Below are 22,075 nucleotides of genomic sequence, written 5' to 3'. Positions count from 1 at the left end.
CCCTCGGCTTACCTGTTCGCACACACACACACACACACACACACACATAGATGCCCTCACGCACACCGGCGCACTGGAGGACAGCAACGTGCTGATTGGTCAGCGGAAACGCATGCCAGCAAAAAGGCATGCGCATTGGGCGCCATATTGAAAGGCGGAAATCGGAGGTGATTGCAACTGCATCGCTGCTCCTCCCCAGGAACTCCTCATCCTGGCTGAAAGGATGCCCGGTGCAATAGCTGCCATCCTACAATGCCGTTTGAATTACTCACCGCAATAGTTCCATGCATCTCTCGTATAATTGCAATTACTGGCCTTTTCTCATATTCATTCACTCCACTTTTTTGGTTTAACTCAACCTTGTGGTCCTTCCACATTAGTGCGGTTTGCATTGTATTATTTAATGATTCCGAAGGAGATGAAGCCGTTTGGTAATTGAAGCCAACTAATTGTGTTAATGATTTACTAATATATTTAGTTTACTAAATATTTACTATATACACAGGCTCCTTTCGTCTTCAAGTCCTTGTTCATGATAACTGAAATAACTTGAACCTAATTTAATTTCAAACTATTAACATGATCTAGAGACACCTGTACAAAGTGCAGCGATGCGTTCAGAATGCCTAACTTTCTTTTTGAATACAAATAGTCAACTTAAATCACAGAGTACTACACTGCTTAGTGAATTTTGTAGATGGTAATTAATGTAATTAATGTAAATTAATGTAATTAATGTAATGTAACGCTAAATGTATAGAAATTAGTCAAAGTACCTGTTGTTGGAGGAACCGCTTAGACAAATGGTATTATTTTCAGCACTTCTTTATTAAAATTCTGTCCCATTTATCGGTAGCTCGATCTCAGCGTGTGCCGTGAAAATCGCATCGAGGACCACCCAAAATGCAAATTCGGAAACGGAGCTGGGAAACTCGATCGAAATCCAACAAAGATGATGGACTAATGGGGCGCCAGGCCGGTGCACCTAATCAAGATCGGCAACTGCCCACACAGATCAGATGCCAAGTGAAGATCCATACCGCTGGCGATTTCAGTATCGTTTACAGCGATCGATAAGGTTTTGGCGCCAGGCCTCGACAGTCACCGATAGCCAAAATAAGTGTTAAAAAAATTAGGAAATCGTAAAATTTACATAATAACAGATCATATTTCAATCGAATTAGAAAGACAGACGGCAACGACAACAGTTGGGAATGCCAGAGGGACCAGAAAACACATAAAGATGGCCATAAAACAAAGTTGGATGGAGAGGCAGCGATACGGGATGCCACAAAATGTTAATGAAAAAGTGCGATAAAAATCTTGTCCAACATGAATGAGAAAAACGAGGCAAGCAGCCCAACAACAATGCAGCGATCAACACCACGTTCTGCGGTTCGAGATGACCCCCGCCTCCTCGGAGAAAGGGATGGAGAAAGTCATCTGTCTGATGGGGGGCCCTACAAGCCCGAATGCCCCGAACTCCATTATTGGTGTTAAGAATGAAGACAATAACGAGGCTGGCACACGCGCCCCTAAACTCTCCGCCGGACACCTGCTGTGCGGACCAAACAATGAGCCTCCTCCTCCTCCTCCGATGACGATCCCTCCACTCTTCCACCGGACCCGGTGCGCCTCACTCCTCACTCCACACTTCAGACTCCAGGCGCCCGAGGAGCCGGGCTGGGTTATGGGGCAACACTGCCGCTTATTAGAAATGGTAAACAAACAGTCAGATCGTGTTGAACTTTATGGTCCTCCATGCCGGATCGTGCGCACATTGTTAATCATCTGGAAGTGGCCATAAAGCAGGCTCCTTCACTGGCCATTATTAATTCGCTTGAAATTATTATTAATTTTGCGCCATAAATCTCGACACTGCGTGAATCGAAGACCTTTTGTGGTACGTGTGGGTAATTAGCTTTCAGTTCGTCGGGATTAGTTGCTCATTTGCTGGGCTAATCATCAATTTGGGGCGATGATACTCCGTTAGTATCTGGACTCAATAATATATTTCAAATTTTCTGTTGCTTTGTATTGAAAAGCATAAGGTTGCATTTTTCCTGATAAATAAAATAAATAAAAAAGGAATTCATTAAAAAGTCCAATCGAAATCTATAAAAATCAAGGGAAAAATCCTTATGTAAATTTTTTGGGATACTTACATGTGTTCCTAAATTTTGAAAGACACTGAGTTGGATGATTTTGACGAGCAATTAATCTCTGTTATTTGAATCACCTTTTACCATTTAATAACAGAGTAGATTCCATTATTATTTCCATATATTTTTGTTTATATCTATAGTAGGTATTAAATATTCTCAATTTCTAATAGCTAACCGCAATACTTTGTTTAAAGTTTTAATGAAAGGCACTTATATTTAGGGAACTTATTTTATAGTTTATATTTTTTACGTTTATTTACTTTTCAAGCCTACAGTTCACGTTTATTCGAACAGTTAACTAGATTAATAGTGATTGATGTAAGATTAAATAAACATGTGCAACTGTTTTCATAGCACCTTAAATTGATTTATATCTAAATTTTGCACATTTTTCTTAGCGTCAACCAGGTGATATCAAGGGAAATAAATATTTTACGTTTAAGGTGGGACTTGACTCATAACTCATTGGTCTCTTGAAACCAACTGTGTTGCTGAGCTCAAGTCAAATTGAATCCCAAACTATCGTACTTTCCAAACTTTGTGTTTGTTAGAAACCAGCATGCCATTGACCCCATCTAACCCACAAGTTCTCCGTACAAAGGGACTCCTTGCACCTATTTCTTGCCACCACCACTGCCCACCCAACTATCCACCGGAAATTTAAAAGTTCTCTCACGCGTCCCTTGGCGATCGCCGTGCAATCTCCTTCCGATAATTGGCCGCCAATTCAATTACGGACTTACATTCACTCGCTGTCGCCTTCGCGGTGGCTGGTGGTCGGGGGAATGGCCACATGCAATTGCCTTGTAATTTGCCACAATTATTCATATTAAAAATGAGTTAAGCGTCGCCTCGGGTGCCATGTGGCGAGGGTGGGGAGAAGGGAGAGGGGCGGCGGCGGCCAAGAAGTAAGTAATTTTCACGCGTAGGTAACTTTAAACGATCCCAGTTGGTGGATCCCGGGGAGGCAGTGGACGGCGGATAATAATCGCTGCCACATAAATATTACAAGCATCTGACAACTGAAAATTATCTCCTTCACTCACGAGCCATTTAAATCAATTTTACACTTCGGATTTCACAGGCGGTCGATCTGGATACGGAGGACACGATACGGACTCACTCCAGGTACACTCCTCCTCCTCCTCTTCATCTTCTCATGGAGCCCGGCCTGCAACCTGGAAATTGAAATTTATTGAAAAAATGATGACAAACGAACGAAAATAAGCGAATGCAGCAGCTGCAAGGTGGTCCCGGGGGTGTGACGTGAGAAGCCGGGCTGAAACATAAGGCCAGCAGTCTGGGTACATATGTTTATGGCCAAGATAGGCGCTGATTAGAGTTGCCAAGTGGTACCGAAATCGAATCAAAGTCATTTTTAGATCCAGTTCTTTTAAGTTGAGCTTTCCACATTCATATAAGTTATAAGTTATCATCCAAGTTATGGGTAGACATCATCATCATTAGTATATTCCTTTCAAAAATTTTATATAGGAGTTATTTCTCTTTTACAGTTTAGACTCGAATTCGAATCTATATCATGTTATCTCTCGAGGGTTGATGTTTTGGAAGTTGATTTCTGAACATAATGTTTGGATTTATATGATTGAAACTGCCTAGAGCTAGAGCGACGATTCGAGTTTTTATCAGGTTTTGTGGTCTGAGTTGTCAGGCTTTATAAGTAGTTGTTGTTTGTAAGAGTTTTCTTATTAAATAATATTAACAAAATGGAGTACATTTTTTTATGTTATCTTTATCTGACATATATTAAACTAAAACGAATTGAAAAATCTTTAAATCATTTTAATTGTGATATCTAGATTTCATTTATTTTATGCCCTAAATATATTAATTAACTGTAAACTAAAAGAGATAGCATCACGTAGACAGCAAAAAGTTTAAGACAGTTTCGCCTTTTCAAAACGAGCCACTTCAACTAAAAGAACTGAATAGTACTTTGAAGCTAATGCTGATCTGTTTTTCCCCGTTAATGATCATGTGGTTCAGTAGCCATTAGACCAACGTAAAACAGTCAACACAATTGGCAGTTGAAAAACGTTTTATTGTGAAGCCAAAACAAATTAATTGTGCACACGGATTCATCTTCCTGCTTCTTTTACCTGAGTAAAAGTTTGCCAGATTTCGAAAACTTAAATGTTGAACATAAATATAAATTGGGAAATATCTCAGGTTTCCTACCTATTATCCTGAGTTCTTCGCTCTTGCACAGAATTCGGGTTGGCTCGACAACTCTGGACATGCTTCACATTTCACTGGAGTGTCATAACGTCGACTACCCCGCTCCGCCGGACCCCTCTTCCCACTGACCCCGCCAAACGGGCAGCGTGCAAAAGCGTTTAAACCAACAATTACGCGAACATAAATCAAACAGTCGAGTAGAGTGTCGAGGAGCAAGACGGGCGGTCCGGTCCGATCCGGGTCTCCCAGTTCTCCTCCCCTCCAAGTGGGATTCCCCTGGCCTTAGCCTCGAGTCGCGTGCACAGAGAGGAGTTAGGAAGAAGAGCCGAGAACAGGGGATCAGGGGGCACGGGTCGAGGGAGAAGGTGCCTGGAATGCCGACACCATCTGCTGTCACAGGCGGCGACGCCTTGGCCAACCATCCTGGCCACTTGAGGGACTCCGCCCCATGCTCCTCGCGGGATGCGGAGGCTCATCTTCCCGCTCGGTTTCGAGTGTCAATAAATAATAGCGGCCAGCCCCCCCAAAGTTTACCGATGGTGCGGAATTCACTGATCTCGTTTCGATCGCTGGCCGAGATTAGATTGTGATTGCCGTGCCCCATCTCCGGCTGCTTCCTTTCTGCATACGTATGTATGTACGTCTGGAGCTGAGTCTTTGTTTTCTGGTGGCCGAGGCACAGTCGGGCATATTTAAATAATTTTTCTATTAACTAATCAGCTTAAAAACAATCTTCACGTGGCCAGCGGCATGCCAAATGAACTTGGGGCACGCGACGCAGCGGGTTCCTGTCCAATTTGCAGATCTGATCTGCTGGGGCTGCCACATTCGCCCTCCTTGCTCCTCGTGGGTGGCCAATTGGATTTGGGGCCATCTTCGGACATCGCGTGTGTTGACACGATCTGAAAAGATTCCAGTCACACGTACTCTGCGACGTGTATCTCAGAAATACGGTCTTGTGAAGTTCACAATGAGAAGTTCGAATTGTTAACGCTTAATGTTAAGAGCGGATAATTCTGTAAAATACCTATAATAAATCTCGCTTCTGATATTATTTACGGTTTGTACTAACATTATATTATCAGGGTAATTTATTAATCACATGTGGTAGAGTTTCTAAAATTTGAGCAATTGTAATATGCTAAGGTGCCCCATAAACTATTTTATGTCCAGGATTTCAATGTGTTTTATCTCAAGTCCTTAGCTTTCTGGTCTGTAATCACTGATCACAGAATATCTATAGTAAAGAGGATCCGAAACGCTTCCTTCTATCTTCAATTATTATTCAAATAATTTAGTTTGTATCATTCCTCGTTAAGCCTTCGAGGATGAATTCTCCGACCTAGTACCATATGTTTATAGGGTACACTTTTGGATTTCAAAGTCAACTCATGGTCATGGGCTCTGTTAAAATGTATTTTCAATCGGAAATCATTTCAAAATGTGCGATATTCAGGGAAATAATTCGATGCGAGTCCTATTCCAATTTAATCATCAGCTGACACTTATAAATAACCAATTTCCTCTCGCTACCAGAATTGGTGTCGATGGGCGATTGGGAACCCACACACGCGGATCACGGGGATCATGGGGAGTTCCTCGTCGAGGCTATTGCATAAATCAATGCCACAAAGACACACACAGTTGAATTGTGTGCAGCGCCCGCGGCACTTGACCACTGACCACTGGTCGCATCCTCCTCCCCGCCAGTCGACTACTCTGGCTAATCCGCTCCAGCAGCCGGGTAACCAAACTCCCAGCGAGATCCTCTGCCAAAGGTGTTAATATTCAATTAAAATTCTAGGCTCACCGGGCGAGCGGCTAATAAATTAGCGCCCAACAAGCGCGTTGCCAATTTCAATTTGTTTTCGTATCACTTCGACGGGTGAAGAAATCGGTGGAGGATCGGGTGGATGCGGTTGGAGCTGGCCAATTTATTTATTAAGCTGCGCAGGTGGCTGCGATTGAGATTTGCTGCGAATTTGTTTGCATTGCTGACCTCGGAGGTGGGTCAGACATGCTGGGAATGGCGTTGGACCTAATCAGATCAGATCGGAAATGGAATTGGTAATGGAAATGGAGACTCCGGCTGCGAAGAGTCCCATTCGAATCCCCATATCGACCAGTCTCAATCACGACTCGTGCCCAGCTCACTGGGCTGCTCTCCGCATGGGATCTTGTAATCGATGTTGTAGCTGGACAGACTGGACAGACTGGACAGTATGGACAGTCCAACGCGCGACATGGAGCCACCTAATGGAGGATCTGAACTCGTGGCTGCCACGGAGCGATATTTATCGCCTCAGATTGAGTTGGATCCACGGTGTCGTACGGATAGGTGGCATTCCAGCTCCACGAAATGAGGTCCAATCTTTGGGCCATGATCCCTTACAATGGGTAATCGAACTCGAGCCGCAATTAGATGCGATTGTTTCCAATCATAAAATTAAAGGAACAGCTAAAATTTGAAGGCGCTAACCAGCTACAAGATACAATATCTTGATCAGCATCGTTAAATCACATGCTTTATAAAATTGGATCTTTACTACTCACATACTTTAAGGTAAGTTCCTAGTTTAAAAGGAATCATCATATCACACCTGCAACTTCCCTTCATCAGCGAGATTAACAAGCTCATTACTGGTGGGCAGGTCCCTTGATCTTTCCTAACTGGGGGTCCATGGTCGCGCCGCCAGAGGAGGGGAGTTCCATTAGAGACATTAAAATAATTTCAAAAGACATAAATTTTGAATTATGGCCACACAACGTGGCCACGATGCCACAAACTGTGTGGTACATATCCATATGTCCATGTGGATGTGCATCTGAATGGTTTGGGAAACGCGATTGCAGGAGTATTTTGAATCAAATCCGCTGGGGGAGTGCTGTGCTGTGTGCCAAGTGTTTTCACTATAATTACAGACAATTTCAGGCATCCACCGTCGTGCCTGTGGAGCACCTCCTGTCCCTCCCCCCGCTGGATGCACTGCAGCTCGCTGAGATGGCCATTTAAATTGATTTATGACTGCCTGATCGAGCGCATTTGTTCGGGTGAGGGAGGGCGGCGGAGAGTGAGTGGGAGGGCTGACTATATATTATATATATGCGGCCATAACTCACGATCGCTAATTAAATTTGCATAGGGGGCGCACATATTTGCCAGTGGGCGTGGTTCGGGGGGACAGCTGCCGCTTGTTGCTTTCGGGTGATTCCAGTTATTCCCATCAGGTAGCCAGACATCTGATGGCCCAACCCTCGTCAGCAAAGTTGAAGAAGTGCTCGAGATGGCCCAGTTTTGAGACAACCCCTAACAAGGCCAAAAGGGTCAAGGGGTCAGTGGTTCGTTAGTCGTGGAAACAATGCCTTCTTTAATTGATTTAAGATGCCCGAGATCCGACGCATTTGTCAGCGATCTACGGTGTGCTTTAATTGCCTGTGCCTGGGAAATCTGTAACTCAATCAGTCCGGCATTGTATTGCACTAGTTGAGCACTAATTGCAGACATTCCGATACGTAGGAACCTAAACTCTCAGAAACAAAACGGTAATTGGGTTCGAGACAGCCAGCCAGAACTGGGGAATAATAATGCAAAAAGGCCAACTTTGGCAGGCATTTTTCGGCGACTATTCAAACGAAAGTGTCGATAGGCGGAACCACATTTGGCGAGGGTCCCAAGGATGCGAAGGAGTGGAGCAGGGAAGCGGGGAAGCAGGGAAGCGGGGAAGCAACGGAACAGCCAGAGGAAGTGCCATAAAAATGCAATTTTAGATTCCATCAACTGATAAGAAAAGTTTTTAAATTAGCCGCCAAATGGGCAAGCGAACTGCGAAACTGTAAAGTGAGCAACAGACAGCAAAACTCTTTGATTAGAAAACGGAAAACAAGGACATCAGTCGAGGATGGCAGTGGCAGTGGGGCAGGAGGAAGTTGGCTAAAAGGCAACAGTCGGCCTACAAATTGCCCTCGACACGCCACTAGACCGTTAGAAACTTTATGCATTTTCCGCTGCATTCGAAAGACCACCCACCACGGCCCACCATTTCCCGCAAGTGTGTACATAACTATGTACCTGTGTGCCATGGGAATCCTCAAAGGAAACGCACTCCAGCGAGAAAAGAGAGCAAAAGTATCGGTTTCAGCTTATCAAATGCCTGCCATCGCCAGTGGGACAGATTAGGAGCAGTATCAAAGGGAATGGAAATGCAATTGAAAATGGAAATGGAAATAGAAATGCAATGAGGCGCACTATTTCGGCATTTCGAAATCTTAAAGCCCCGATCTTCGGTTCGAAGGGCAGAGACGGCGCTCAAGTAATTAACGCCCCTACAGAGGAGCTGCATCCGCATCCTTGAGCGCGGGACCTAGGCCAATCCGAAGAATACGGTAGCTGGCCGACGGCGCCTTGAGGATTTGCCCAAATGTTAATGATGATCCGATCTCCGAGGGAATCCCCTGCCTGAGTGTGGGTGAGCTACTGCTGCCGCTTTCCATGGCAGCCCGGAAAACGCGATCTGGTGTGAAGATCGGGGCGGTTTTCAGTCTGTTTGTTTTCCCTTTGACCCGATAATCGCCGATACGAAATTAATTTGTGCCATACTCCGTGTCTTAGTATCTACTTTGTTAGTGGAGTAATAATATATATGATAATAAGTATGTAAAATGTATTAGCAACAATAGAGGTAGCTTTTACCTTCGGTTATCTGAAGTTTGTATGCCCTGTCGTTTATGAAAGTCCTCTTTTTTATGGCAGCTACTCAAAAGAGTCATTTAAACCCACGTTCAAGCTATATAACTTTTATAATATTATTATTATATAATCGTTATATTGCCACCAAATTCCTTCAAGTGTACCTTTCCTAAGGTATGACCAATTAAATCCGTGTCTGACTAATAGATTCATTATATTCGCTATATAAGCGAAGGCATGTAGAGATCAAATCCGAGTATTATCGCCACATTCAGAAATGCGACTTTTTCCAGTTTACTTTGGTAAGTTCGAGTTGCTTGATTTATAAACCCAATTTATACCCAAATGAACTCCTGACTCTTCAGCTATAATCTTCCTGTTTCAATATGATGTCTACTCCATATCGGATAATTTGAAAACCGAACTGCGATCCTGGTTTGGAAATATAAAGCAACTGCACAATCCGGCAACGCTCAACACTCTGAAAATGCTGTGCGTTGTGGAAGTGATGCGGGGCAGCAAACATCGGATAAATGTTGGCAATATTGACATTTTGAATAAGAATACTTTGGAAAACTTCATCAAGCTGCCGAGCTTTAAAATGCCGAACATCACAATTGTCATCGTGGAAGACGAGTTGTCCAAGATTGCGAGAAGCGGGAGTCAGTATAAGGAACGGGAAATGGAAAAGCTAGTTCAACATTTTAAGGAATGTATACTTGCAAAACTTAAGGCACTATCTTAGTTACAAGCTAAAATTCTCTTTTGAAAGAAATGTATTTTTTGTGGTGTTTATAAAATTGTAAGAACTACTAAAGGGGGGATTTTTTCCGTTAAAGTTTTTGTGTAGTTCCAAATGAATTATAGGTCCAACAAATTTTAGAATATTGAATTTTGTATCTTTTTTCACTATCCTTATCGAGCTAAAGTTTTTGTGAACAAAATTTAGAATACAAGCAAGAGACCACGACAGTTGGTTTGGAAATTGGCAAATAAAACTAGTAAAATAAAAAAGTTCCTGACATATTCATAATTATAATTATATATATAATTATTTCGGCATATAGATAAAAATTGTTAAGGCTAAAGAAGAAAGAAAAAAAAACGACGTTCATACGGACGGACAGTCATTTGGACGGCCAGAAAGATTCACCTAGTGATCCTGATCAAGAATATAAATCATTTATAGGATCAGAAACGCTATATTGTATGTAAAAGAAAAAACGCGATAAATATATTTATTGTTTTATATAGCAACAACTTATACAAAATTGAAATAATTTAAATATTTTATAGTGATTGACAAAGACGCCGAAAGACAAATAAAGAAAAAACGATCGCTTTTATTTCCAAAAGACCCACAAAATATTGCATATATCGCTTGTTCATTTTGGGCCGTCGATCCCAACAGCTACAATTTTTAAAATAGCAATTTTTTATCTTTTACCCTGTTTAATTCAAACTAATTCTTTTGATATGCAATATGAGGTTCCAAAGATCATAAAATATTAAAACGGTTTTGATCTGACCATTCTGGAAGATATTTAATTCAACGGCTCTAAATTCATAGTACTCTTCTTTATATATATATATATATATGAAAATATATTGTTTAGTTTCTAAATTAAATTGACAAGTTCTTTTAAAAGAGTATCCATGAACAGAAAGTTTTAAAATATTTAACTCAAAATTTGATCATGTGGTTGGAGTGCTGGCTAAGAGCGCAGCGAAGTGCCCAACCTCGAACAAGGAACCGTTTTTTCGGCAACGGTCACTCTGTTTTCGATAGAAATAACTTTTCCTCGCAGGCCTGGTATTTTTTGGCATTTACCAGCAGTGCGGCCGCATTGAATCGTTAAAAAGTAAAAAGAGAAGCAACAGCGTGAGGTGTAAATAATGTAAGACAATGCAATATAGTAAAGGCGAGCAGCAATTGGGAACAGTGTGCTCGAATCAAGTGCGATTGGTGCGGCGGAAAAGCGATTGGCACTTGGCAGGCCGCAACGTAGTTGTGGAAAACGCAGCACACCCACACACAGCCAGAGTGCACACATATATTGACTGATGATTTTCGTCTACGTTTCAATTCGATTTTCGGAAATTTCACCTTCGCGTTGCTGTTTTTCGGCTATTTCAAACTTGTTTTCAGCTGTGCGCGCCCCCTCCGTCCCCCGTCCCGACCCCTTTTCGTTCCGCTGGCAGCCGCTCACTTTTTGACTTGCTTACGTATTACGTTCGCGTGCCAATTCGCAGTGCAAAGCGTGCATTACAAACGCAAAATCTCGCATAATTCCACGCACATTACCCGTCTGTCGCCTTCCAGTTGTCTCGCGATCTCCCGTCATTTTCGTGTGGAAATCGTGTGACGCTCTAAGAATACCACGGATCGGTGGAAAGCCGTGAAAAGCGCAGGAAAAGCCAACCAAATGTGTGTCAAAGAGCAGCAGCAGGTGTAAATGCAGTGTTCTAAAGCGCTGCAATGCTCCGTGCGTGTGTGTGTGTATGTGTGTGTGTGTCGCAAACATATGGCAGCAAATAAATATTAATCGCAGTTAATATTTTCGCCATACTCCGCAGATTGAAGATTCACGCGAAGGCCAAGCCCAGAGTGACTGCGTGTGGGGAGTAGGGCCCGCCAGGTGTACCAAGTGCGCCAAGCAATCCCATGGATTCCAATGTCAAATGTAACAATCGAAACACACCAGCCGCCCTGAGGAAGCAGAAGAAAGTGTTTCGAGGTCAACCAACCACCACCATCACCACCCCCCGATTTGTTATCATTTCGTTTTCGTTTACTTTTTAACCCTCCGCTCGAGAACGTGGTTTCTTTTGCGACGTGCAATACTCTGTGGCAGAAGTCTTGCACCGTTCCAAAAGAGAGCAGCACGTGGAGCGACGAGAACGGCCGTACAATACCCAAGTCCGTGGCCACCAAGCTCCAGCGTCTCAAGGCCAAGGCGTCTGCGAGCCAGCACTACGGCGGCACCTATCGTAAGTCCTCGTCCGGAGCGTCAGCGTCCAACGGAAACCACAGCGAGGGCAGCGACAGAAGCTCATCCTCTGCGCTCCACGGCGGGCATAGCCATCAACGCGGTGGCGCCGCCGAGGAGCTCCAATTTGCTTTGGCGGATGTGGCCGAGAAGTCATATCAAAGCAACAGCAGCAGCAGCAACCTCAACCACAATAACAATTATCAAAAGTCAAACCACACCAGTGCCAATTATTACCAACACTCCAACAACAGCAACCACCCACAAAGCACCACCACCAACCTGCCTTATCAGCCCAACAGCAATACCAACACGATGATGATGACCAAACAGAAGAATTCGCTGGCCGAGCGCCTCAACATCGGTGAGGAGGTGCGGGAACTGAAGCTGGGCGCCACCTTCAACCCGAAGAACACCTCGACCGCCTTTCACACTATCAAATGTAAGTGCTGTCCAGGGGACTCCCATTCACCCTCGCCAGAACTCAGAATTCACCCACAAACGCCTCGTCTTGCAGATGACTTCAAGCCAGCGAGCGTGGACACCAGCCGCATGGCATCTGTGGACGTCGGCTCCAACAATCAAGTTACTGTTACCGTGCCAAATTCTGGTGAGTGCACTCGAAAAAGTGGTCGAAAACAGCATTGCGTTAGGTCTTTGTGAAGGTAGATTTTTAACATCATAAAATAAGTATATTTAAACTGGAAGTCTTAATTAAGGGCACAGTTTAAATGTTTCACACAAAGAATAGTTATTCAATCAAATTCCAAAGCTCAAACTTCTATACCAATGAATTTGTGAAGAAATTTGGAATTATGTATAACTAGTTCATATTTACTAAATAAGCTAAACACGTTTAGCGATACTACAATTGTCCAGAATAAGCAAGGTGAAATTTGGTGTGCACCTGCTTAATCGAATGGTGGAATGTGCATCTCGCCCAGAAGCTTTAAAAAAATTACTTGAAGCAATCAATAACACGTGCTCCAAGCCAAGTTCAGATACACTTGAGCTCAGAAATATTTACATTTGTATTCCTAAAACCAATTGGACTAAATCCCTTTATAAAGAGAACACAACATGTACTTATTTTTCAAACGGACATGGACATGGCTGGGTTAATAGGGTTTTATCGATTGGGAACTCGGAACCAAAGTTATGATATACCCTTTCGAACTGGGATAAAAGAAGGTGTCTGGTTAGAGCTCATTGTATGCGTTTAGTTGGGACTGCATTGCATGCCTGATGACATAATGCATAATCCATTAGACGAGACGAACTTTTTAAAGATACAAATTAATGGCTAGCCCTGTGCATTATTTGAATCAAGCAAGAGAAGAAAAGGCCAGCTCTGGAGAGCAAAGACAGCGAATTACATCAAGTCAGGAAAAATGCAGCCAAGCGTTCAAGTCTTTCACCTCGGCCGCTCTATACTGGTATTATTCCGCTATGCTCTTTGTGGCCAAACATTGTCGTCGTCATCGTCATCGTCTGTGGGCCGACGACTGTGGTGGGGCTGCTGCTTTGGGGCCCATTGCGGCCGACTTGGCTTGTGTAACGCTTCGTTGATTGCGAGCGCCGAGTCGCCAAAGAGTTTTGGCGGCGGCGGTGGTGGCGACGGCGACAATAGCATCGGAATTTGGTCAAGTGTGGGCCACTGAAGTGGGTAAGTGCGGTAACTGACCAATCTATGCCGCCTCTCTGGGAATCGGACGGGTGCAGCCAAAGGCGCACAATGCTGAACTAGTTTCCAGTTTGGCACCGTCCACAGCCAAGTTCCCGTCCAGCCTATCAATGGAACACTTTTGCCGTGCTTCCATAGCCATAGTAACGATAACCATATCGTTTACCCACAGCTACGGCAATTTTGATAGTAGTTTTGTGTTTTATTCCGCATATGGCCAGTTAATAATGGTCAGAAATGGAATCGTAGTAATAGTCAATTGAATCGAGTAAGTTATAGATTGTTACGCATTGATTCATACTTATTATTCTTTCTTGATATCAAATTAGTGTCTAGAAATGTCTGGAATAAAGCCTATTTTTGTAAGCATTCCCAAATTTCCCCTGTCTCCGCGTCTGAACTTTGTGATACTAGAAGCTCTCTCCCCTTGGTGACTCAACCGATTGGATACGGCAATTTGAAACCGCGTCAAGGTCATCTCAGACCACGTTACATTAAGCCACTAGAGATTCCTGACTAAATACGATATGATAAAACAAAAGTTTATTGCAAACGTGTTTGTAGATCTAAAAGAAGTTTCGTTTAGACAAACCAGCGCTTTCGTTTGATTATTTGGGCAGGAAGTCTAAGCCAGCCTTGAATAGGCCAGTTTGATTGTCCAGGGATGCATTTCTCCGTCTACTGTCCCCGAAAATCTCCATCAATGATCCTATGTTATAGGTCAACGAAAAGGCCTGCTTGATTTTGTCTGCAGTAGAATTCAGAAGCCTACTCTTGACTTCCGAAAGAAGTGGCAATATGACCAAGGCACTGTATACCTGCAGGCAAAGCACTATGTTCATAAATCAGCATGATATCTGCTCGTTGGTCACGATGCTCACCAACGATTAAAACTCCGATTCGCATTGTCGACTTCTCTCGCTGACGACGGAATCCAGGTTACTAAAGTCAGTTGCAACCAAAAAGCAGACGCCCATAGCGAGTTTAATAGTCAGCATGATAATTGCTATTAACGTTCAGGCCAGACTGTGAATATCACGCTAATATGGTTGAGCAGCAAGAGGGCAGAGATGAATTAGTGAAATGCGTTTTAGAAGAGTGTCCGAATGATTCTTGTTTAATACAACAGTTAAATGTATATACTTCATATGCTGACGTCGAATAAGCAGCGAATATCAGTATCCACTTGTGACCTATTCAGTTTGACCGATTATCCCCGCCGATTCGTTCTGGAGACTATGTCACGCATGGGACACGCTCCGAACCCCAAAATCGATCTGGCCGCCACAGGCTTGTAGATCTTTGGGCAGTAGGGCTTCTGGCAATTCATGGGCGGTGGACAGTAGGGAGGCAGGCAGCTTGCCATCCTGCCCAGGTTTCCGGGAATACACATGGGTGGAGTGCAGGGACTTGGACAATAGGGTGGCCAGCAGGTCGGTGGGAGGGTACAGCCCGGTTCTTTGCAGGGTGGATAGCAATCGGGCGGAACGCATTTGGAATCGCAGTGTGGCGATCTGCACGGATAACAGTAGGGTGGTTGACAAATTGTGGGGCAGTGCGGCATATAGCACCAGGGAAAGTAGGAGCCATCGGGGTACTCCAGGCCTTCCGAGAGATCTGACGGGGGCTTAAATGGGTCTTCAGTTGTAGTTGTGGTTGTTGTTGTAGTTATAGTTGTAGTGACTGCCTTTAATGGAAGCGACGGAGAAAGTGTTGGTGGTGGTGGAGGTGGTGGAGGTGGTGGCGGCGGCGGCGGTGGTCTCCGATTCGGTCGGGATGGTTTATAGAATGGCGGAGGCCTCGGGCAGAGAAGCTCCACCTTCTTGGCCAGTACCTTAAATAAGAAACATCGTCTGGACGATGTTATATGCACCTCTTCCAGGGCTTGTCCCAGCGACGGAACCCATTCGGCTCCGTATTTCCTTCCTGAGTTAGCCTCCGCAATGGCATTTACCAGATCCGCGGTTAGTTTTTTCAACTTGAGGTGATCCTGCGTCCAACTTGGCTGCGCCCGCAACAGACCTGCCAAGTGGATACTATTATTATCTCATGCTATATATCAGAGCTTTTGTGGAAATATCACAATATATCACTGTTTTTTGAACGGCCCAATACTGTTCCTATTCAAATTCGTATCACAAACTTACATATCATGAACAGTAAAAGCGGAAACTTTTCGTTCATCTCGAGCAACTTGCCAAACTCCCAACTTGTTTCATTTACATGGATACTTAAGTAAATTAGTTATTTGCATATTTCTTAAGCAGATCCAAATTGAAATGCTGCGATTTAATCAAATAGGCAACAGTCAATAAACGTGAGTGAAACATATACAATAGCATTGCGAAAAACAGTATGTGTCATCTCTTTAAGCTCAAAAAGTGTAAAGTTAGTGGCTTAAATGCTATTCACAGAAAGCAATTCAAAGAATATACAAATTCTTCTGCTTATTAGCACTAAACGGTTTTATTTTTGTAAGCCCAATGAACATCCGTAAAAATTTCCGATCTGAAACATTAACTTTCATAACAACTTCATATTACAGCCAATCTACAATATTTGGCATGGTACAAAACCGAAAAATGTTTTCACTACAGATAAGGTTCATCTAGCAGCAGTAGCTCTTTTATTCCTCTAAGAAATCCAGTAGGTTTATTTTCTTGGTTATGCAGTCTTTAAGAAATCCAATTAGTGTATCTAGTTTCTCTTCTATATTTTGTTTTCTCGATCGCGCTGATACAGGTAACTTTTCATCTGCAAAGATGATGGTAATGTTTGGAATTTTAATGGTCGGCAGGATTATGTAGTTTTGCACAGTGTTCTTGTTGGTTATCCGAAAGTTGGCAATTTTAGCTGGAAGCTTCTTTCCTTCTTTCATTTCTATGACGCACAGCATTATAAGTGTGTCAATCGTGTCCGAGTCCTGACGCCCTTTTACGTTCTGGTCGAGCCAGGACTTCAGTTCGTTGATTTTATTCAGCACCGCTCCTATTTCCCATTGAAACAGGTAGAGAATGGCTAAAGAATCGAGTCTTACTTTCGTTTTGGATCGCATAGCAACTCGGACTTACCAATGTGTACAGCAAGCCGTCGCATTTTCGATTCTAGCGATAACACTCGGATTTTACCATTTATATTCCATGGGACAAATCCATTAGTCAAACTTTACATTACCTGGTCGCCAAAGCAGCGAAAAGATCAATATTGGATTTCTGACAAGGTAGCTCTGATTTTCATCAGTGGTCAGGTGTTAAAGCGCTACCAATGCTATGTAGTAGAATTGTTGATGATCCCCATTCGTATGAACATCATGATCCTATGCTACTACTATAAGAGCTAGTAACTTGTGATTAGGCATGTACATACATTTTAATGTTGCGAAAGCACTGGCAATCCGGAAAACACAGTCCCAAATGTTCTTTAAAGAATGATTTTCCTGAACTATGAAATGTTCCTGTTTTAATTGAATGAAAAACATTTTAAATTGAATGTTTAATTTAATTTAGAAAGTTAGTTCGGTTACGCTTTTATAACATTAAGTTCTTTGATTTTCATAAGGACGCACTTCTTAATGCCCGCACTCAATCCTTTCTTAGTCCTTTCTTGCAACCCCGTTCTGGGTGCAGGTTTGGTATCCTCCTTGGCGTTGCTACGACGTTTGATTATTATGGCCCCGTTTTTAGATTTCTCTTGGTATTTGGCCAGCTCCTTTTCATCCTTCACGATGACAACCGTAATCGGTGGCAATTGAATTTCCGGCATGCTGATGTTGTTCGTGATCGTGTTAATATTACTGATGGTTTGTTTGGGATTTACAAATCCCTTTTCTGTTTCTGATTTACAAAGCTTGACCAGCGTGTTCAGGAATTGCCTCTTTTCGTCCTCTTTAGTGTTTGCCTTCTTATTTGAATATGTATTGGGTTTCGCGTGTGATGGTTCCGGTTCCGGTTCCGGTGCAGAGCTATCATCGTTGTTACCATTGAACATTTCGTTTATCATTATGACCTTATCCTCGAAGTGTTTGTGGATGTTGTTTAAAACAGGTAAAAATGGCTTCTGATTTGAGACGTGGAGCACACAGAGCAGCACTATAAATGTCACAAATAGGAATTGTTGTTCGGATAGTACCAGCTTTAGGAACTGCAAACTCACCCAAAGCGATCGTACAAAACCGCATCGTGGGTTGTAAAAAGAGAACTAAATTAATTCCGCCAAGATGGGTGCATCTTGGATTCACGAAAAAGGCGCGAATAATCCATTGGTACCAGATCACATTTTAATTTAGGCCATTAATATTTTTACAAATATGTATCTTCTGAAAGTCGTCTAGTCGTTACTTAAATTTAGCACTAGGTTTAGTTAGTATTATAACATTTTCTTTTTAAAAACTCACTATCTCCAAAAATCAATATTGTAAAATTCGGAGAATTTGCATTAAAAATATTTTATCAAAACTTTACCAGAACTTTTGTTTGACTTATGGGGAAGGAAGCATAAGCAGGAATAATTAATAGTCATTAGTTTTATTTTTCAAATATCAATCTCACCTAATTCCATGGTTATTATACAAAATATTAATTTTTCCAAGAACTTAAGTGATAGTATGGCCACGATTTTCAAGGATAATATTTAGATTTGAGTATAAAAAAAAGAAATTTAAAAATATTGCTCCATGCATAGATAACCGAAATAAGTAAAATTGAAATTTAAAATGCTTAACAAACCCATTTGTCATCAGCTTGAGGAAATGCGAGAGACTATATTGACAATTAATTTGCTAGATGTTATTTTCGAAAATATTTTTATATTTCTATCGTCGTAAATGTCTTTTGCACTGCATTTCAAACTTCTGAATAAAATTTATATAAGCTCACACCATTAATGTTTACGATCTCTGCTTTATATTATGATGGTGCCAATGCCTTATATTACTATTTTATTTAACTTGCAGAAAGTTCCGGAGTGCCTCATACAGTTTATAAGGGAAATCAGAGAGAGTATGCAAAGGAGTGTTTGATGATCTACGACAAGGAGACGGGCGCCATCACCATAGAAAAGCTAAACCACAATATTCAAGTGAAGAAGACCAGGTAAGTGCTTTAATCTTAGAGAATTTCAAGCAGCAAGCTTAAATTTACATTACTGCAGGAATGAAGTCACCAACAAGTCAGTCCAGCTGCCTGGTCAGAACATGGGTCAGCCCCACAATCAGGGTGCGAACGGAGCGGCACCAGTCGCGGTCCCGGTACCTGGTCAAGGCTCGGGAACGGCACCCAAAATGGAGAATAGCACCATGCGAATCTCAACCAAGACGAAGGTTTCTACCGGCAGCCGTAGAAACAATATTAGTAAGTATTGTAGAAAGAGGAAACAAGAGGACACAGTAGAAACACACACCACTCTAGGTGTGCAGATAACTTAAACCCAAATAAAATAAACAGAAATTCAATAAGATTGAAGTGCTTGCTCTAATTTTTCTTTATCTTACCATTTTCAGTTGACTTCAAGCCGCGCAATTCGCCAATGCAACAGAACTCACCATCGCGTCCAGTGCCAGTCCACCGCAGTCCCCAATCTGCGCCGGCGTATGTTACTTTATCCGTCCTCGCTGACATATATTTCATAGAATTATCTTTCAGTTGGGATGCTAACAATGCACAGCAGACGCTGCCCAGCATTCCCCTGATCACCGACGACGACGACTTTGGGTTGAGAGCCGCCCTGCACAACAGCGGACATGGGAATACGTCAGGCACCGCGGCAGGTCAACCGGATTTCGGATCTACGTCCTCGTCCACGCACATTGGCAAGCAGCGGCAGGCTCCTCCGCATGGCCATGGAAAGCGCCAGCAGATGCACCAGCGCCTCAGCCCACCAATGGCTCAGCAGCAGCAGCCATCTAACTATGGGCGTGGTTACAATGGCGGCCACAACCACGCACAACAGCAGCAGCACCATCAACGCAACTCGCCGCAGCAGCAGCGTCCTTCTGCCTATGGCCACGGCAATAGCATGCCCATAGACGTGGACTCGAGCAGGGAGCATGAACTGACCTCGCAGTCCGTGGCGCAAGCGGCTGCCGCCTTGGAACAGGTGGGTTGTGATTATGGTTAGGTATGGCGCATTGCTAACTTGAGGGTTTGCTTTCTTGCAGCAAATTGGCGGTGCACTGAGTGCATCGAGCTCCAGTTCGGAGTCGGATTCCAGCGACAGTGACAGCGGTAGCGACTCGGATGACAGCACAGAGGACGATCGCTCCACGCAGGGCCAACAGCAGGATCACCAGCAGCAGCAGCAGCAGCAGCATCAGGTCTATCAGAATCACAAACACACTCAACAGCAGGTGGCGCAGCAGCACCATAATCAGCTGCCCAACCTGGGCCTCGGCTCCATATCACCAGCATATGGCAGCAGTCATCAACAGCAGCATCAGCAGCAGATGCTTCCACATCAACAGAAACAGAAGCAACAGTCCGGCATTTATGCGTCCAATGGTGGCTTTCCAAACGATTTCCTACAAAACGATCTGCAGTTGTCGTCAAATTCGTCCGACGATGACGACGACTAGCTGTTTAAAGTTTGATCTTATTTGCCTTCTTTTGACTAAACCAACGACAACAAGAGCAACAACAATTATTGATATTTTGTCTATATGCGTGTAATTAATTTGTAATTATTGAGAGGTGATTTTACTTGCTAGTGAAATTTTTTAAAATAAATTCTTATTTCTACACCACGATATCCACAAAAATATATTAATTAATTTTAAACACTAATTTTAGACCTTCCAAATGTGCTGGTAAACATTGAATTAAATCGAAAAAAGATTAATCAAATCAATCAAAATCATAAACCACAATGCATATTCGTTTTTAACACAAACAAATGATTATGTAAAACTTGTTGGAAGACTAATAATATATCGCACGCAAATAAAACACAGATTTATACTATAAAAAATACCCAGGAGATAAAACGAACGATGTAGAGGATGCAACTGAGGAAATTATTTAGTTTGTAATAAGAATGCTGCAAATCAAGAAAATATTTTTAAGTTTTCCAGAAAAAAGTGACCACTCGGATTTTTGCCATTAATTACGCATTTTAATTTAAGCCCTTACTTCTTTTTAATATATTCAGATACCAAAAGCGCAAAGAAACATATTTTAAAAGATATTTTCAAGTGTTATTTTGTTTTCCCTTACTTCGCTCATCTTTGTAGTCAAGCTTACTTTTATCGTTGGCGATTTAGTTAATTTAATGAAAAGTAAAAGCTATCTGAGTTTACGTTTTTTATTAATTTGTTAGCTATATTTATCCCTCTCTTTGTTAGTCACATAATTGTGCGGTATGAAGACATTTGTGTTTTTAGCTCATGTTTTATTTGAATTTATTTGTAGTTTTTTAATTAATTTTAAATTTATACTATTACGATTTTGTTATGAGCTTGCAATAGTTAAACGCAACGAAAGAAAATAAATGTGAAACGAAATAACCGGCCTGGTGAAAGCCATTTTTGTTTATATTTGTATTCACCCCAGAATGTCCAAAGAATTTGTTACACTGGCGAGCAGTAATACTCTACTCACACAAAACACAACTCCTTCCAAAAGTGAGCGTGCACGAAGTCCAGATACACTTACTGAGATAAACACTATTTGATTTGCCAAGCCAACAATGAATTGTATTTATGAAGTACCATCCACGAGAGAAACGACCAATATCTGAGAAAAAGCGAAATGATGATAATACCAATTAATTTTTGTACATGCAAATGCGCCTAGGATTAGAGGGTTTTTTTGGTCTAGAAGGAGTATTTGACACATTCACCGCCAGCACCAACAACAAATTATTAACAAATCAACAGCAACTAAACGACAACAAAATGATTGAGATAATCATGAACACAATATACATATTTAAAGAATCTAGATCTAATTATATAACTAATTATATGTCCGGAAATGCCTAAGATCACAATGAAATCCAGCAAGTAAAATAGTCTAATTGGTAAGCAAATATAAAATATATATTATATACAAAACACGCATGTACACGACTTTATACACAAAGCATATAAGAATATTACTTTCAGTTAAATTAGTTATAATACCGACAACAATCAATTACAAATATTAAATGCTGCGTTTAATTTGGTGGGAATAAAAATAGTAATTATCAGGAAATACTCGGTTTACTAGTACAATCTCACATTTTTTAATAAAGTTTTATATACAACTCGGTAATTTAGTAAATCGTAATAAATCGTGAAAAATGCGGCATGTCAGTTTTAAGCGGTTTAAGGGCATTAGAGTGGGCGTGGCAAAATTTTTTTTGCACATCGATAGAA

General features: G+C 42.2%; 6 protein-coding genes and 1 non-coding gene across 11 annotated transcripts, besides 2 other annotated features; 3 read left to right on the top strand and 4 right to left on the bottom strand.

Annotated features, from left to right (window-relative positions):
* Positions 1–9,303: 9,303 nt before the first annotated feature.
* On the top strand, positions 9,304–10,318 carry CG1701 (uncharacterized protein). 2 transcript variants are annotated; one of them, NM_001273838.1, is made up of 2 exons: positions 9,304–9,353; positions 9,417–10,318. In NM_001273838.1, exons 1-2 carry the CDS (start codon positions 9,329–9,331, stop codon positions 9,794–9,796), a joined length of 405 nt encoding a protein of 134 aa, NP_001260767.1. In that variant the 5' UTR covers positions 9,304–9,328; the 3' UTR covers positions 9,797–10,318. The 2 variants fall into 2 exon arrangements, with proteins under 2 accessions (NP_001260767.1, NP_001097209.1); NM_001103739.2 differs by having other exon boundaries at positions 9,417–9,819.
* Positions 10,157–10,251: a mobile genetic element.
* A 551-nt stretch (positions 10,319–10,869) lies between the features above and the next one.
* Eaf (ELL-associated factor) lies at positions 10,870–21,839 on the top strand. Of its 4 annotated transcripts, none has more exons than NM_136429.4 (8): positions 10,870–10,949; positions 11,629–12,483; positions 12,559–12,651; positions 18,677–18,815; positions 18,874–19,073; positions 19,223–19,310; positions 19,365–19,818; positions 19,880–21,839. In NM_136429.4, the coding sequence occupies exons 2-8, from the start codon at positions 12,357–12,359 to the stop codon at positions 20,291–20,293; spliced, it is 1,515 nt and encodes a 504-aa protein (NP_610273.1). In that variant the 5' UTR covers positions 10,870–10,949; positions 11,629–12,356; the 3' UTR covers positions 20,294–21,839. The 4 variants fall into 4 exon arrangements, with proteins under 4 accessions (NP_610273.1, NP_724550.1, NP_724547.1 ...); NM_165521.3 differs by having other exon boundaries at positions 11,629–12,042; positions 12,570–12,651; positions 19,880–20,463; NM_165518.3 differs by having other exon boundaries at positions 10,870–11,551; positions 19,880–20,463.
* Positions 11,852–11,956, top strand: mir-4977 (mir-4977 stem loop). Its single transcript, NR_048053.1, has one exon. It is a non-coding gene; the product is annotated as a mir-4977 precursor RNA (primary transcript).
* Positions 14,248–14,654, bottom strand: CG43267 (uncharacterized protein). Its single transcript, NM_001259254.2, has 2 exons — positions 14,607–14,654; positions 14,248–14,557 (listed from the first exon to the last, which is right to left on the bottom strand). Exons 1-2 carry the CDS (start codon positions 14,629–14,631, stop codon positions 14,334–14,336), a joined length of 249 nt encoding a protein of 82 aa, NP_001246183.1. The 5' UTR covers positions 14,632–14,654; the 3' UTR covers positions 14,248–14,333.
* CG43123 (uncharacterized protein) lies at positions 14,819–15,932 on the bottom strand. Its single transcript, NM_001259253.2, has 2 exons — positions 15,873–15,932; positions 14,819–15,747 (listed from the first exon to the last, which is right to left on the bottom strand). The coding sequence occupies exons 1-2, from the start codon at positions 15,907–15,909 to the stop codon at positions 14,936–14,938; spliced, it is 849 nt and encodes a 282-aa protein (NP_001246182.1). The 5' UTR covers positions 15,910–15,932; the 3' UTR covers positions 14,819–14,935.
* CG11113 (uncharacterized protein) lies at positions 16,325–16,830 on the bottom strand. The gene is made up of 2 exons (NM_001103738.2): positions 16,797–16,830; positions 16,325–16,743 (listed from the first exon to the last, which is right to left on the bottom strand). Exons 1-2 carry the CDS (start codon positions 16,819–16,821, stop codon positions 16,352–16,354), a joined length of 417 nt encoding a protein of 138 aa, NP_001097208.1. The 5' UTR covers positions 16,822–16,830; the 3' UTR covers positions 16,325–16,351.
* Positions 17,207–17,946, bottom strand: CG11112 (uncharacterized protein). The gene is made up of 2 exons (NM_001103737.2): positions 17,878–17,946; positions 17,207–17,813 (listed from the first exon to the last, which is right to left on the bottom strand). Exons 1-2 carry the CDS (start codon positions 17,900–17,902, stop codon positions 17,245–17,247), a joined length of 594 nt encoding a protein of 197 aa, NP_001097207.1. The 5' UTR covers positions 17,903–17,946; the 3' UTR covers positions 17,207–17,244.
* Positions 21,840–21,997: 158 nt separating the features above from the next.
* Positions 21,998–22,075: part of a mobile genetic element that runs on past the window's edge.

This window comes from Drosophila melanogaster, chromosome 2R (assembly GCF_000001215.4).
Source record: "Drosophila melanogaster chromosome 2R".
NCBI lineage: Eukaryota > Metazoa > Arthropoda > Insecta > Diptera > Drosophilidae > Drosophila > Drosophila melanogaster.
The sequence above is the reverse complement of the archived record's forward strand: the minus strand, read 5'-3'. Positions and strand labels throughout refer to the sequence as shown.

Excerpts from the sequence above, each read along its gene's own strand:
- CG43267 (NM_001259254.2), bottom strand. The coding sequence starts at position 14,631 with ATGCGAATCGGAGTTTTAATCGTTG. Across the intron at positions 14,558-14,606 it reads AATCGGAGTTTTAATCGTTG|TGCTTTGCCTGCAGGTATAC; the intron begins GTGAGCATCGTG and ends TTATGAACATAG.
- CG43123 (NM_001259253.2), bottom strand. The coding sequence starts at position 15,909 with ATGAACGAAAAGTTTCCGCTTTTACTGTTCATGATAT. Across the intron at positions 15,748-15,872 it reads GCTTTTACTGTTCATGATAT|GTCTGTTGCGGGCGCAGCCA; the intron begins GTAAGTTTGTGA and ends TCCACTTGGCAG.
- CG11112 (NM_001103737.2), bottom strand. The coding sequence starts at position 17,902 with ATGCGGTTTTGTACGATCGCTTTGG. Across the intron at positions 17,814-17,877 it reads GTTTTGTACGATCGCTTTGG|TGCTGCTCTGTGTGCTCCAC; the intron begins GTGAGTTTGCAG and ends TGACATTTATAG.
- CG11113 (NM_001103738.2), bottom strand. The coding sequence starts at position 16,821 with ATGCGACGGCTTGCTGTACACATTG. Across the intron at positions 16,744-16,796 it reads ACGGCTTGCTGTACACATTG|CCATTCTCTACCTGTTTCAA; the intron begins GTAAGTCCGAGT and ends TCGATTCTTTAG.
- CG1701 (NM_001273838.1), top strand. The coding sequence starts at position 9,329 with ATGCGACTTTTTCCAGTTTACTTTG. Across the intron at positions 9,354-9,416 it reads ACTTTTTCCAGTTTACTTTG|CTATAATCTTCCTGTTTCAA; the intron begins GTAAGTTCGAGT and ends CTGACTCTTCAG.
- Eaf (NM_136429.4), top strand. The coding sequence starts at position 12,357 with ATGATGATGACCAAACAGAAGAATTCGCTGGCCGAGCGCCTCAACATC. Across the intron at positions 18,816-18,873 it reads ATTCAAGTGAAGAAGACCAG|GAATGAAGTCACCAACAAGT; the intron begins GTAAGTGCTTTA and ends ACATTACTGCAG. Across the intron at positions 19,819-19,879 it reads CGGCTGCCGCCTTGGAACAG|CAAATTGGCGGTGCACTGAG; the intron begins GTGGGTTGTGAT and ends GCTTTCTTGCAG.